General features: G+C 33.3%; 1 protein-coding gene across 5 annotated transcripts in view; it reads right to left on the bottom strand.

Annotated features, from left to right (window-relative positions):
* Window positions 1-11,956, bottom strand: part of NT5C3A (5'-nucleotidase, cytosolic IIIA) — a 55,570-nt gene that overhangs the window by 5,076 nt on the left and 38,538 nt on the right. For 3 of the 5 annotated variants that reach the window (XM_023739595.1, XM_023739592.1, XM_023739593.1), the window contains 5 exons: window positions 11,628-11,682; window positions 5,013-5,111; window positions 3,620-3,689; window positions 2,189-2,235; window positions 1,369-1,454 (listed from right to left, as the gene is read on the bottom strand). In XM_023739595.1, coding sequence (XP_023595363.1) covers window positions 1,369-1,454; window positions 2,189-2,235; window positions 3,620-3,689; window positions 5,013-5,111; window positions 11,628-11,663 — 338 coding nt within the window. In that variant the 5' untranslated portion in view covers window positions 11,664-11,682. Of the gene's footprint in view, window positions 1-1,368; window positions 1,455-2,188; window positions 2,236-3,619; window positions 3,690-5,012; window positions 5,112-11,627; window positions 11,948-11,956 lie in introns of those variants that run through there. The other 2 variants (XM_004385317.2, XM_004385316.2) reach the window with 2 other exon arrangements.

Here is an 11,956-nt window from a genome sequence, read left to right as displayed (position 1 = left end):
CATAGTTTGTTTATCCATTCATCTGTTGATGGGCATCTAGGTTGTTTCCATCGTTTTGCTATTGTGAACAATGCTGCCATGAACATAGGTGTACATATGTCTATTTGAGTGACGACTCTTAGTTCTCTAGGATATATTCCTAGGAGTGGGATTGCTGGATCGAACGGTATGTCTATTTCTAGCTTTCTGAGGAAGTGCCATATCATTTTCCAAAATGGTTGTATCATTTGCATTCCCACCAGCAGTGCATAAGAGTTCTGATCTCTCCACAGTCCCTCCAACATTTGTTATTTCCAGTGTTTTTGATTCGTGCCAGTAATGCCAGGGTGAGATGGTATCTCATTGTGGTTTTAATTTGACTAAGTTTTAAATATAGGTTACCCTGCTTTATAATTACCTGAAAGCATCTATAATCACAGCATCTCAGTGTTAACAGGCCTTTAGAACTTAACTCTCCACCTGATACCTAAAAGTTCCCCTGCAATATCCCTCTCCTCTGCCTGGGTCAGCTCCCATCATGTCCGTGAGCTCATTCTCCCAGAGAAGCTTATTATGCGGCCAAAAACTCTAATCCTTAGGCAGTCCTTTTATCACGTTGAAATCAATCTTCTTAAGCCTTCCAAGTCTAGTTCCAGTTCTGCCTCTATAGACATGCAGAGTAAGTCTAACATCTTTTTGACATTTAATAGCATAAACACTGATAAAGTGTGCAAGCTACTTGTTAGATAATGGGATAATGAAGATAAATAACATCATTCCTGGTCTCTAAGATTTTAAAAACCCAAGTTGTTGATTCTAAAAGCTAAGCATTCTCTATTCTTTGAAATGTTCCTCAGATGGATTACTTTCTCCAATCATCCTGGTAGTCTCCTCTGATTCACTCTTAAGTTTGCCAGCATTTTTCTTAACAACATCTACTCAGGACTCAACACAATGCTGTCAGTGTGGTCTGCTTGGAATGCTGCGTTTTCATTCACGCAACTAACACCGGAAGTCACTCATTAAAGTTCAATTAAGTTCAGAGTCAATTAAAAATCCTACTTCTTTTTCTATATATATTTAGCCACATCTTGTCCATACAACTTTTTTTTTTTTTTTAAATATGCTTGCTTTTATTTAAGCCTTAAGTGCAGGATTTTTAATTTATTTCTACTGAACTTCATCTTGACACAAATAAACAAAAAACCTCAGACTGTTAGAGTGATTAGAGAACTAGAGTTCATTTTCTTATATTTAATTCACTGCTCTAACTCACTGGATAATTTTTTAAATCTATTTATATACAGGTGGAGAAAGTAAATCCTTTGTTATAACTGTAATGTTATTTTATTATATTTCTAACCCTCCTGCCCCCCAATACACACTTACCATTCTACCATATAAGGGTACTTCTCTTCCACGGTAAGAACAGGATCAACTTCAATAGCATAATATTTTTCCTTTAGTTGCAATAACTAGAAAAAAATGAGTAACTTAATCATGAATGAGATGACACAGTTTTGTCATTAATCTGCTTAGTCTTACAGAAAGCAAAACAATGTAAACAAGTGTTCTCCATAAACTGCTTTACAGGTAAAGATTAGATCATGACTACTTAGCTAATGCATACACTGAAGAGATTCTTGTTGATCTTAGTTTACGTGTAACTAAACAGACCTGCAGAAAGTTACTTTTCTTTCTTTAAGTACTTTCAGGCCAGCAGTTCAATAAAACCATCTAATGGCCAAATAATCACTAAAAAAACAAGTTCTCATATAAAAGTATTAAATATGATTCACATTTTGAGTATTATTTTGTTAAGATTTACACAGACAGACACATACTCAAGCAAAGCAGATCAATTTAAGGGAGAGAAGCTTACATAAAACCAAAGTACTTTTGTTTTAATTTTCCAGTTAACATAAAGACACCAGAGAATATTTTGGAAATTATTTTAAAATTTTTAATGTAAGAATTTTTTTGGTTGTTGTTAAAAAGTTACTGTTAATTTCTACTTTTAAAATATGTGGAGAGTGTATAATCCATACAGCAATCAACCTAGCATTTACTGACTGCTTACTGTGTGTCAGGGATGGTTGGCTATAAGCACTTGACCTACGCTCCTGTTTGTGGGAATAACCTGAAGAAATTTTCAGGCAAAAAGGCTAATGAAGTCTTTGAGTAACTCTGGATTACTATTAGTGTTTACCTTTTTTCGACATTCATCTGTAACCAGTTTACAGCTGTCAATGACATCTAAAGAAAGAAAGCAAAATAGGCATCAAAATAAACACTGTAATTGGTGATATCACTACTATGTACAATTTACCATTTTTCTTTTAAGTTAAACAAAAGTCAACTAGCACGGTTTTAGTGCTATAATAATTTATATGCCATTGCTAAAGAAATTAATGGTTTAAACTCTGAGGTTTAGTGAGTGCTCATTTATACCACCAGCTAGACAATTCAAAGTCTTTAAACACTGAATTGTGTACTCTCTGTTCTCATTTTCACCTTTCTTTTTAATTAAATAGAAGCAAGGAGTACATCTTTGAAATACATGTTTTCCTAATAAAAAGATAATAGATGCTTAATGTGAAAATCTGGAATTTCACATTATTATAAAGAAGAAAACAAAAAGCACTCACAATTTTACCATTCCAGAATAAATTCATAACAATATTTTGGTATTTCATTCCAGTCTTAAAGTTCCAGCATATCATTTAGATAAGAGATTATACCACATCTATAAATTTGAATTGTTTTTTTAATTTTACCTTATAGCCTACCTTTTCCCATGTAATTAAAAGCTCTCTATAAATATCATTCATAATAGTTGTATATGCTGTGTTACATAGGCATGACATAATTTACACCATTTTCCCTAGTGTTAAACTTTTTAGGGTGTTTCCCAGCTTTCACTATTGTAATTTTATGTTAAGCTTAATTACCACTATTTTTGTGAATAAAGCCTTTTTCCTACATTTAGGATTACACACTTAGATATTCTCCAGAGAGGAATAACTGGGCCAAAAGTTACGAAGATTTTTACTGGTTTTTATACAAATTATTAAACTGATTTCTCAATTTATATATGCACCAATAGTAAATGAAAGGGTGCTTTTCACTGCTTGTCAGGTTGAAGAGTATTATTAAAAAACTCATAGCCAATTTGGAAAATACGAAAGGTATATTAGCCTAGCAATACATTTTAACTGGAAATCTATTTAATCATTGATTTTTTTTCTTAATTTATACATATACAACACAAAAATTTGGTATAATTCCTAGAAAACACTGTTTTTGATAAATGCTTTTACTTAGGTTAACTCAAAGTTTAAAATCCATTTAAATATTTCCTGAATAATCAAGAGACCACATTTACAGAGAAAAATTTCAGAAGTCTTCATTCCTTTTGTAACTAAAACCATATATACAAATACCCATTTATGTAATACGAGGAAGACAAATCCTCAAAATATAATTAAGAAAAAGCAGGTCCCTTTTTCCTCAGATCCCATTACTTTCAATGTCCAAAAAGAATAAAAAAAAACCAGTCATCTCTCAGGTAATACAAGTGAAAGGATCTTAAAATAATGTTTACTTTCATGAATAAGTTGTTTAAGAATGCCACACTTACTATGACATGTTGGGCATCTCTTCCCTTTGTAGGAAAATCTACTTAGTGTCATATCAAAGTCTGTTATTATCTGTAAGGAAAGGGAGAAAGGTGTTACGTAAACACAGCCACCAGGGCAGAGGTACTGCGCGCTACCCAAATGCATACTGCATGCTTCCTAAAGGTACTCTACTGTGCTTGTCCTGCGCCTGTACTGTAGAGGTTATTCTCTCTATATCTGAGTTTTCAAATGCAGCTCATGTATAAAGTTCTGGGAATGATCCTAGCTACAAGTTGATACCTTAAGTGCGCTAGCGCTGTCACCAAATAAAATCTGAACAATCAGTATAGGAACTTGAAATTGTAGGTGATATGGTTACTGTACTTTTTAAAGATAAAACATTCCATAATTCCAACCCACTTGGGTCAGTGTACAAAAACACAGAGGAAGCAGTTAAACTATATACAGCTCTTAGTTACTGATACTGGTACATTCTGGATTTAACTGGTCTCTTTAAGGTAAACTATACCAATGAATGAATAACACATGGAAATAGTTTGCCAGCTCTTAAAACTTAGGATTTTTATATTAAATATATAAATAAATATTAAATATATAAACATAAATAATACTAAATATTTTTTCAAAAATGTTTAAAATTTACTGAATATCTATCTAGATTGTGGTTTTATTTACATTTAAAACATTCTTTAAAAAAAAAGAATTAAAATCAGCTACCTCCTAATAAGATTATATCTTAATTTGAATTATCATGACTTCCTTAATTAAAAATGGAAGAGCAACTTGATAGTGTATACTTTTTAATACTATTCTTAAAATGATTTAATACTTGTGCACAGCATTAGTTTTACACTTTAAAGTCTAAAGAATAACTAAGATTATTTCAAGTCTTAATTTTTTTGTTTTATTGTGGTAAAATACATATATACATACATACATATGGAAAACAAAGCGTTTGTCAATTCAACATTTCTTATAATACAGTCTAGTGACACTGATGATTATCGTGTCGTACAACTACCATCACTATCCATTACCAAAGTATTCCACCACTGTTAAGAGAAACTCAGCGTCCCCTAAACAATGACTTTCCCGTTCCCCTCCTCTCCTGCCCCTGGTAACCACTAATATACTTGGTCTTTAAACATTTGCCTATTCTAGATATTTCATATAATTGGGATCATTTAATATTTAAGGCTATTAATTTTTGTGTTTCCAGTGGGGTACTCTGTATATTTTAGAGCAACTCTAGATACATCTTTCAGATTTTAGGTTACAGAAGGATAGGCAAAGCTTGCCTACCTACATTTACTTCACTCGGATTTTAACAAAACACGGTATGAATAAACCTGCTTGAATATGAATAATAAATGATTCTCGATAATTATTCACCTGAAGTTTGGCAGCTCCTCCTTTGATAAGACCACAGATAATTTCTTCTACTCGTGCAGGGTTCTTGATGCGAACAGAACCTTTCTGGAATTCTGGCATCTAAAAATAAAAAGAAGTTAATTATTTTTAATTTCTTTTTTCCCAGGTTCCTCTGATACCAAGCAGAAGCTTGTACTATTTAAAGATATAATGTATATTATATCTTGTGTATAAATCACCACTTACACACACACAAAAATGTTTAAAGCATATCCGTAGTTTGCATATAAATTAAGACATAACTACATGCATAACTCATTTACTTTATCAGAAAGTGTACTGTTTTCTAATTATAAAAATAATGTATGTTTACCACAAAAATTACAGAAGAAAGTATAAAATAGAAAATAAAAGTCACCTAGAATCCTACTACCCCAAAATAAAACAGGTAAACACTTTAGTTTATTTTCCATTAGTCTTGTTTCTATGATTACACACACATAAGTATATTCAGTTTCATCTCATTCTTGTTATATGCTTTTGCATCTGGCTTTGTAAAATTAAAGTTATTATTTATGTAGTTAAAAAAATTTTTAAATCAGAATTCATTAATTAAAATAGAACCACAGAATTGAAGAGAGATTAATATTTGAACTTTGTGATACAGTGGTTTCTTACAAGAGCCTTTCTACTTAAGACTCAGCCTGTATCCATATTTACACTTAAAAATAATTCTGAACAGAAAGTAAATAAATATCACATGATTATTCCCCATAAGTTTATATCTCTGTACAAATCACTAAAATATACTTAAAATATTTTAAACTTTGAAGAGTTGCTTCAAAATCTGTGTTTCTTCTAATGGTGGTTGTTATTAGTTGCTGTCAAGTAGGCTCTGACTCATGGCAACTTTACGCGTAACAGTACTAAATGTTGCCCGGTTCTGTGTTGTCTTCATGATTGCTGGTAGGTTTGAGTCCGTCGTCGTAGTTCTTGTGTCAATCCATCTCACTGAGGGTTTCCCTTGTTTTTCTTGGCCCTCTATCTTTACCCAATGCGATGTCCTTTTCTAGCGATTGGTCTTTCAGGATGACATGTCGAAAGTAAGCGAATTAAAGTCTTGCCATCCTCGCTTCTAAGGAACATTCTGGTTGTATTTCTTCTAAGATTGATTTCTTTGTTCTTTTGACAGTCCATGGTATATTCAATATTCTTTGCCAACAACACAGTTCAAATGCATCAATTCTTCTTCTGTCCTCCTTTTTCACTATTGAACTTTCACACGCATATGAGACAATCAAAAAGACCATGGCTTAGGTCAGGCACATCTAGCCATCAAAGTGACATCTTTGCTTTTTAAAACTTTAAAAGAGGTCTTTTGCAGCAAAAAGTTTTATCCAATACAAAAAGCTGTTTGATTTCCTGACTGCTGCTTCCATGGATGATGATTGTTGACCCAAGCAGAATGAAATCGTTGACAACTTCAATTTCTTCTCCATTTATCATAATGTTTACTGGTCCAGTGTGAGGATATAATTTTTATGTGTATCTTTTTTATGGTATTATGTCCCAAATAATTTGTTCATTGTTCTTGGCATAAATTTTATGACAGATTTATTTCAAGTTAAGACAACTGCTGAAAAGTAGTAGACTACCTAGGTTTAGGCCATTAACTGGGCTAGTTTATATAGAAGGCTTTAGGGTTACTCAATAATCTAATGTTAAACATTGTTTCTTATTTCTGTCCTATCAGTAATATGATCACAGAAAAATCAGTACAAGCAACACAGTGCTCTCAAAGCACATGCATAAGAAGCCCGGGAGGAAGAAACTATGGATCACTTTATAATCAGTTCTGCAGTCTGAACAGACAACAACAGTACCTCAGATCAAGGCTCTATACTGCTTTGTACCAGGTAATCTTTGCTTATTTACATGTTTTTATTCTGGGTATGTTATTGCCAATACTAACATATTTCATGAGTAGTATGGACACAGTTATGAAAAATTCCCTAGACCATCTGTCTTTGTCTATAAGATAATCTGACCAGGTAAGTCTATCAAGTCCCATATTTTCCTTATATAACAGATAATAGTTGAAAATTGGAGAAAGGCTAAAATGTTTTCCAAAGACTGGAGGATGAAAACCGAAGTGTACAGGAAAGATAAGTCAAAGCATTCATTAACCTATTATTTGCTAAACAAATATTTGCCAAGTATCTGCTTTATGCCAAACATTCTTGCTAGTTGTTAGGGATACAATGATGAGCAGTACTTACACTGTTTTCCTGTTAAATTTCAGGGACCATCGCTCTTTTGGAATATTTCTGTAACCCCTCCTTTATAAATATTTCAGCTAGTAAGTTCATCTCCTGACAACTAACTTCTGTTCTTACCTCGCGTTAACTGACAAACGCATAGTAATCAGCATATGCTTGATTCAATAACTAGCGTATTGCACATTGAAAGCAATGGAGGATATATGCTGCTGACTATATTTTTACCAAGAAAATTAAGCATTCTGGGTAAGATGTCCTCTCTCAAACAAATCAGATCCTCAGGTTTCAGAAAAGCACCACAACCATTTCAAAGTACCCTGGTTTTTGCTAGGCCAACAACTATTAGATTGGTTTATTCTAAATTACTGGGGCCTGAAAGAGAACCAGTGGCTAGAGGCATTTGTAGCCCTGCTTCTGCACATCATACAACCATTCATTTTCAGGTAAACAAGTAGCGAATACCCAAACAGCACTGGAAGGAAATAACAGTGATGAAAACAGTCAGTGCCAGAGCAGCTACTTTCCCCAGAGAATACATTAGAGTGGGGGGCGTAGGTGTAAAAAATATAAAAATGATATTATACCTGCCTTGGATTATATGATTATATACTACACCCTCCCTCACACAATATCCATAAAATGCCACTGAAATATATGACAAATACGTCTCGGGAACTTGAGATATTGGGCATTTTACTCAAATATTTTACAGCCTAAGAGATCCAATTAAAGGATACTGCATGAAGTATGTCAAAGAATACCAGAATATCAGAACATTAAGCAGCATACTGCAGGAGTATGCCCTTCTCACCCATCCTACTTTTGTTATCTCCGCATATCCCTTCTTCAGTCGCTCTTGGGCAAAAATACACCTTGTAATGACACATAAAATAATGAGACTTCAAATTTGAAGGGCAACATAAAGCAAAAAGAGACTAAATGGGCACACTGGTCCAGGGGAAAGGATGAGAAGGCAGGAGGGGACAGGACAGGTGGTAATAGGGAACCCAAGATTGAGAAGAAGAGAGTTTTGACATGTCATGGAGTTGGCACCAATGTCACAAAACAGTATGTGTACTAATTGTTTAATGAGAAGCTAGTTTGTTCTGTACACCTTCATCTAAAGTACAATAAAAAAAAATTTAAAGGGCAAATTGTTTTGAGTTATCTGAAGACTTTTCAGTTTGATTATAATTTTATGGATAATAAACAAGAGGTCAAAAATTTCCACCATTTGTGATAAAAAGAAAATGAATTCATTTTATAATATGGCTGTAATGTAAAACGCTGGGGAAGGAACAAAGCATTCTTGACAAGAATCAGGGTTCACTGCATGACTGGCGCCTAATCTGAATCAACAGTAAAGATGATTAAGAAAAACCTAAAATACATTTATTCTGACTTATTGTTAATATACTTTACTTGTACAGATGAAACAAACTCCTAATCATTAGTCCACTTTTATGTTTAAAAAGCAATAATTTCTAAAAATAGTTGATTTCAGTTATGCTGTTCTATTCACAACTCTATAGCAATATTAGATTATTTGATATTATCTTGCAGATACATTGGGAAAAGACATAAATGAGTATCTTCATAGTCATCAAATTTCTGGGCTTGGCTAGGTATCACCAATCCAACAGTAATCTCCCAGACTAATGATCATCCTAACTTCCAGGGTGAGATTATAACAACTTCCCAAAGTTTACTTCTATTTAAACTATGATTAAATAATAATGTATCAAATTTGGATTACAAAATGAAAATACACAAATGCATTCTATTTATACTAATGTATTGTTATTCTTAACTGAAAACAAATCACAAAGTAAATTAAGAGTTAGTACAATTCACCGTTAGAGATAGTATAATTTATATTTTAGCCACAGACAAAGAAAGTACTTATACTTTGAATTTATATATGTGCTCATTTCCATAAGTTTTAATTACCTTAATATTATCCTAATAATGTTTACCTGTATTTTTCTAAAAATAACCCATGTAAAAATTAGCTTAAATCACTTGACAATTTTGGTCAGAAGCTTTCAGGAGAAATATTCTTTTCCAGACTTCGTATTTGGTATCGGCAAAAGACCTCACAACTGCATTGGTAACAAAAGAGTAGACACCGCAACATCAGGATGAACATGATGGGACTACATAAGAAGTATGGACTTAAAGTGACCTATTTAGGCAGGCACATTTACTCACATACATAGATGACTGTATGATTTATTTGGAACATTATTCATTCCTATCTCCCTCTGCCTACCAATATCTGGCCTGTCTCTACATTAAGGTAGTGTAGGCCAAATTCTTTCATTTATTCACCAGACATTCGTTAACTGTAAGGCACTGTATTAAATGGCTCTGTAAGGGATACAACAGTTTTAGTACGATACATGTCTTACCCTTAAGGCACATGTTCTCTAACATGGACTGTAGTAGAAGAACACAGTAATAAATACATTGCCCAAGATGTCCAGATAAAATTCAAGAACTCATTTTTTCTGAGATAACTTTTGCTGCGGTCAACGGAAGAATAGCCAACTGAGCTAGGCTTTGGGGGAGAAGCAGGATTTGTATAAATTAAGACTGGGGAGAAAGAAAGAAAAGAGGGACTGAAGTACAGGGTAGATGTGGGAAAAAGATAAATAGCTCTGTTTGTGTGGAATACAAGAAATGTGTAAAAAGTCTGGAAAGAGAGCTTTAAAGCCAGACTATGAGAAGTTAAGAATAACATCCTAAGGAGCTGTCAATCTAAAATAGTATCAACAATTCAGAAAAGCAAATCCGTAGTAAAAATTATATAAATTAATGCATTGATAGTAAAAAACAAAAACCAAACCAATCTTTTGGCTTATCTCCCTTCAATAGTCTGAACAATTGTGGACTGACTACATTGCTACTTGCTTCTGAAAGAGACACATGATAGAGGGTTCTGGGATCCAGGTGACAACAAATTACATAAATTAGGGTACCATTACATTACACTGTTTCTGTGGTAGGGAATTCTTACACACTTGTATTCATTTTGGTTAAAATAAAAAATCAACTAAAGCAAGAAAATAAGTTTTCAGCTGGCTTAATTCTACATATCAGAGAAACATGCTTAATCCCAATCAATTAAATGGTAATCACACAATGGATGCAAATATCATGTCTATGTATTACGTCAAACCATATGAAACTGCTGATACTAAAATATATTTGACCTATAAAAATGGCAATTTCATATGCTTCAACCTAACAGAAATAACTAAACTGATGACTTAACAGCACCTTGAATTAGCTTTTACCTCCAATCATGCACTGGTTGAGGGAAGTTAAAATGAATGAGAGATTTATTAATTGTGCCACAAAGCTGTTTGGTTGCTAAGTCATCTTCTGGTTTATAAGCTCAAACCAGAAAAAGAGAAAGAGAGAGAAAGGGGTGAAGGGGGAGGGAGAGAGAAAGGGGTGAAGGGGGAGGGAGAGAGAAAGGGGTGAAGGTGGAGGGAGAGAGAAAGGGGTGAAGGCAGAGGGAGAGAGAAAGAAGGATGAAAACACACAAAAAGAAGAGAAAGCAGAAGGTACAAAAAAAAAATTAATAAGAAAGCTCAGAGACATTGTCCTCTTTAAAAAGAGAGGGAGAAACTGTGATTTTTAAGATTTTGTCATCAGAATGTAGAGAATGGGTACATTTTTCCCCGTAGGTACAAATAAATATGCTGCCTACATGGTTAAAACACTCACTAACATAATACACAATAACATAATACTCAGGAGACTAATATTTACTGAGTGCTTACTATGTGCTATTAAAAACCTTACCTACTTTCCATTAGACGTGAATAAGAACAACATGGTGGTTTCATATACATGGCTTTCATATCCAAGATTATTACCTTTCTTCAAGAGTATCCCAGATACTAAGGACTGAGCTGAGATTTGAAGCCATTATGACCCCTACGCCTATATTTTTCCTACGTCTATTGTAATGAACTCTACTGCCTTTCTAGAAGTATTTTTTAAAAATCTGAATCCCTGTCATTTTAATTTAAAGGCCTAAGATAAAATATCTTACACTGTACTGTTGCTGAGCAAAGAAAATTCAGCATAAAAGGGAAAAAGGTAACCATTTTATATGGTGAGAAATACATAATGCATACTATATTTCTAGCACAAAAAAAAAATCAAAAGATAAGCTGAAATTCAATTCAATAAATACTTAAGGTTTTCCTGGGTTGTGTCAGGCACTGTGAAGAAAGATCTATATAAAGTTATAGTCCTATAATTAATTATCTGGTTACAGACACATAAAAGTGGTGAAGATTCACCATTAATAAATGGAACTGGAAACATTTCAAATACCCACCATTTTCACATGTACAGCAGACTCTTGATTAGTCATTTCTTGGTTATCCAATCTTCTGTATTTTCCCAGGTGATGTCACAGCAAAAGAGGGAGGAAAAAAAGGTACATGTGACATACATACATTTCAGCTTCTTCATGTATGTTAATGGCATACTAAGGTGGTAACTGGTATGTATGATTTAAATACCAAGTTATCATAGACGTCTTTTTTTTTTCTTTACTAAGAAGCTTATCAAAGGTTTTACTCCATCTGGCAAAGTTGTGCATTAAAAATTTTGTATGGAGAATTAGAAGTCTCCTATAATAACTTATACGGTGTTAAGAATATG

The sequence above is a fragment of the Trichechus manatus genome, unplaced genomic scaffold, assembly GCF_000243295.1.
Source record: "Trichechus manatus latirostris isolate Lorelei unplaced genomic scaffold, TriManLat1.0 scaffold00137, whole genome shotgun sequence".
NCBI lineage: Eukaryota > Metazoa > Chordata > Mammalia > Sirenia > Trichechidae > Trichechus > Trichechus manatus.
This window is presented reverse-complemented; position numbering and strand designations above follow the sequence as displayed.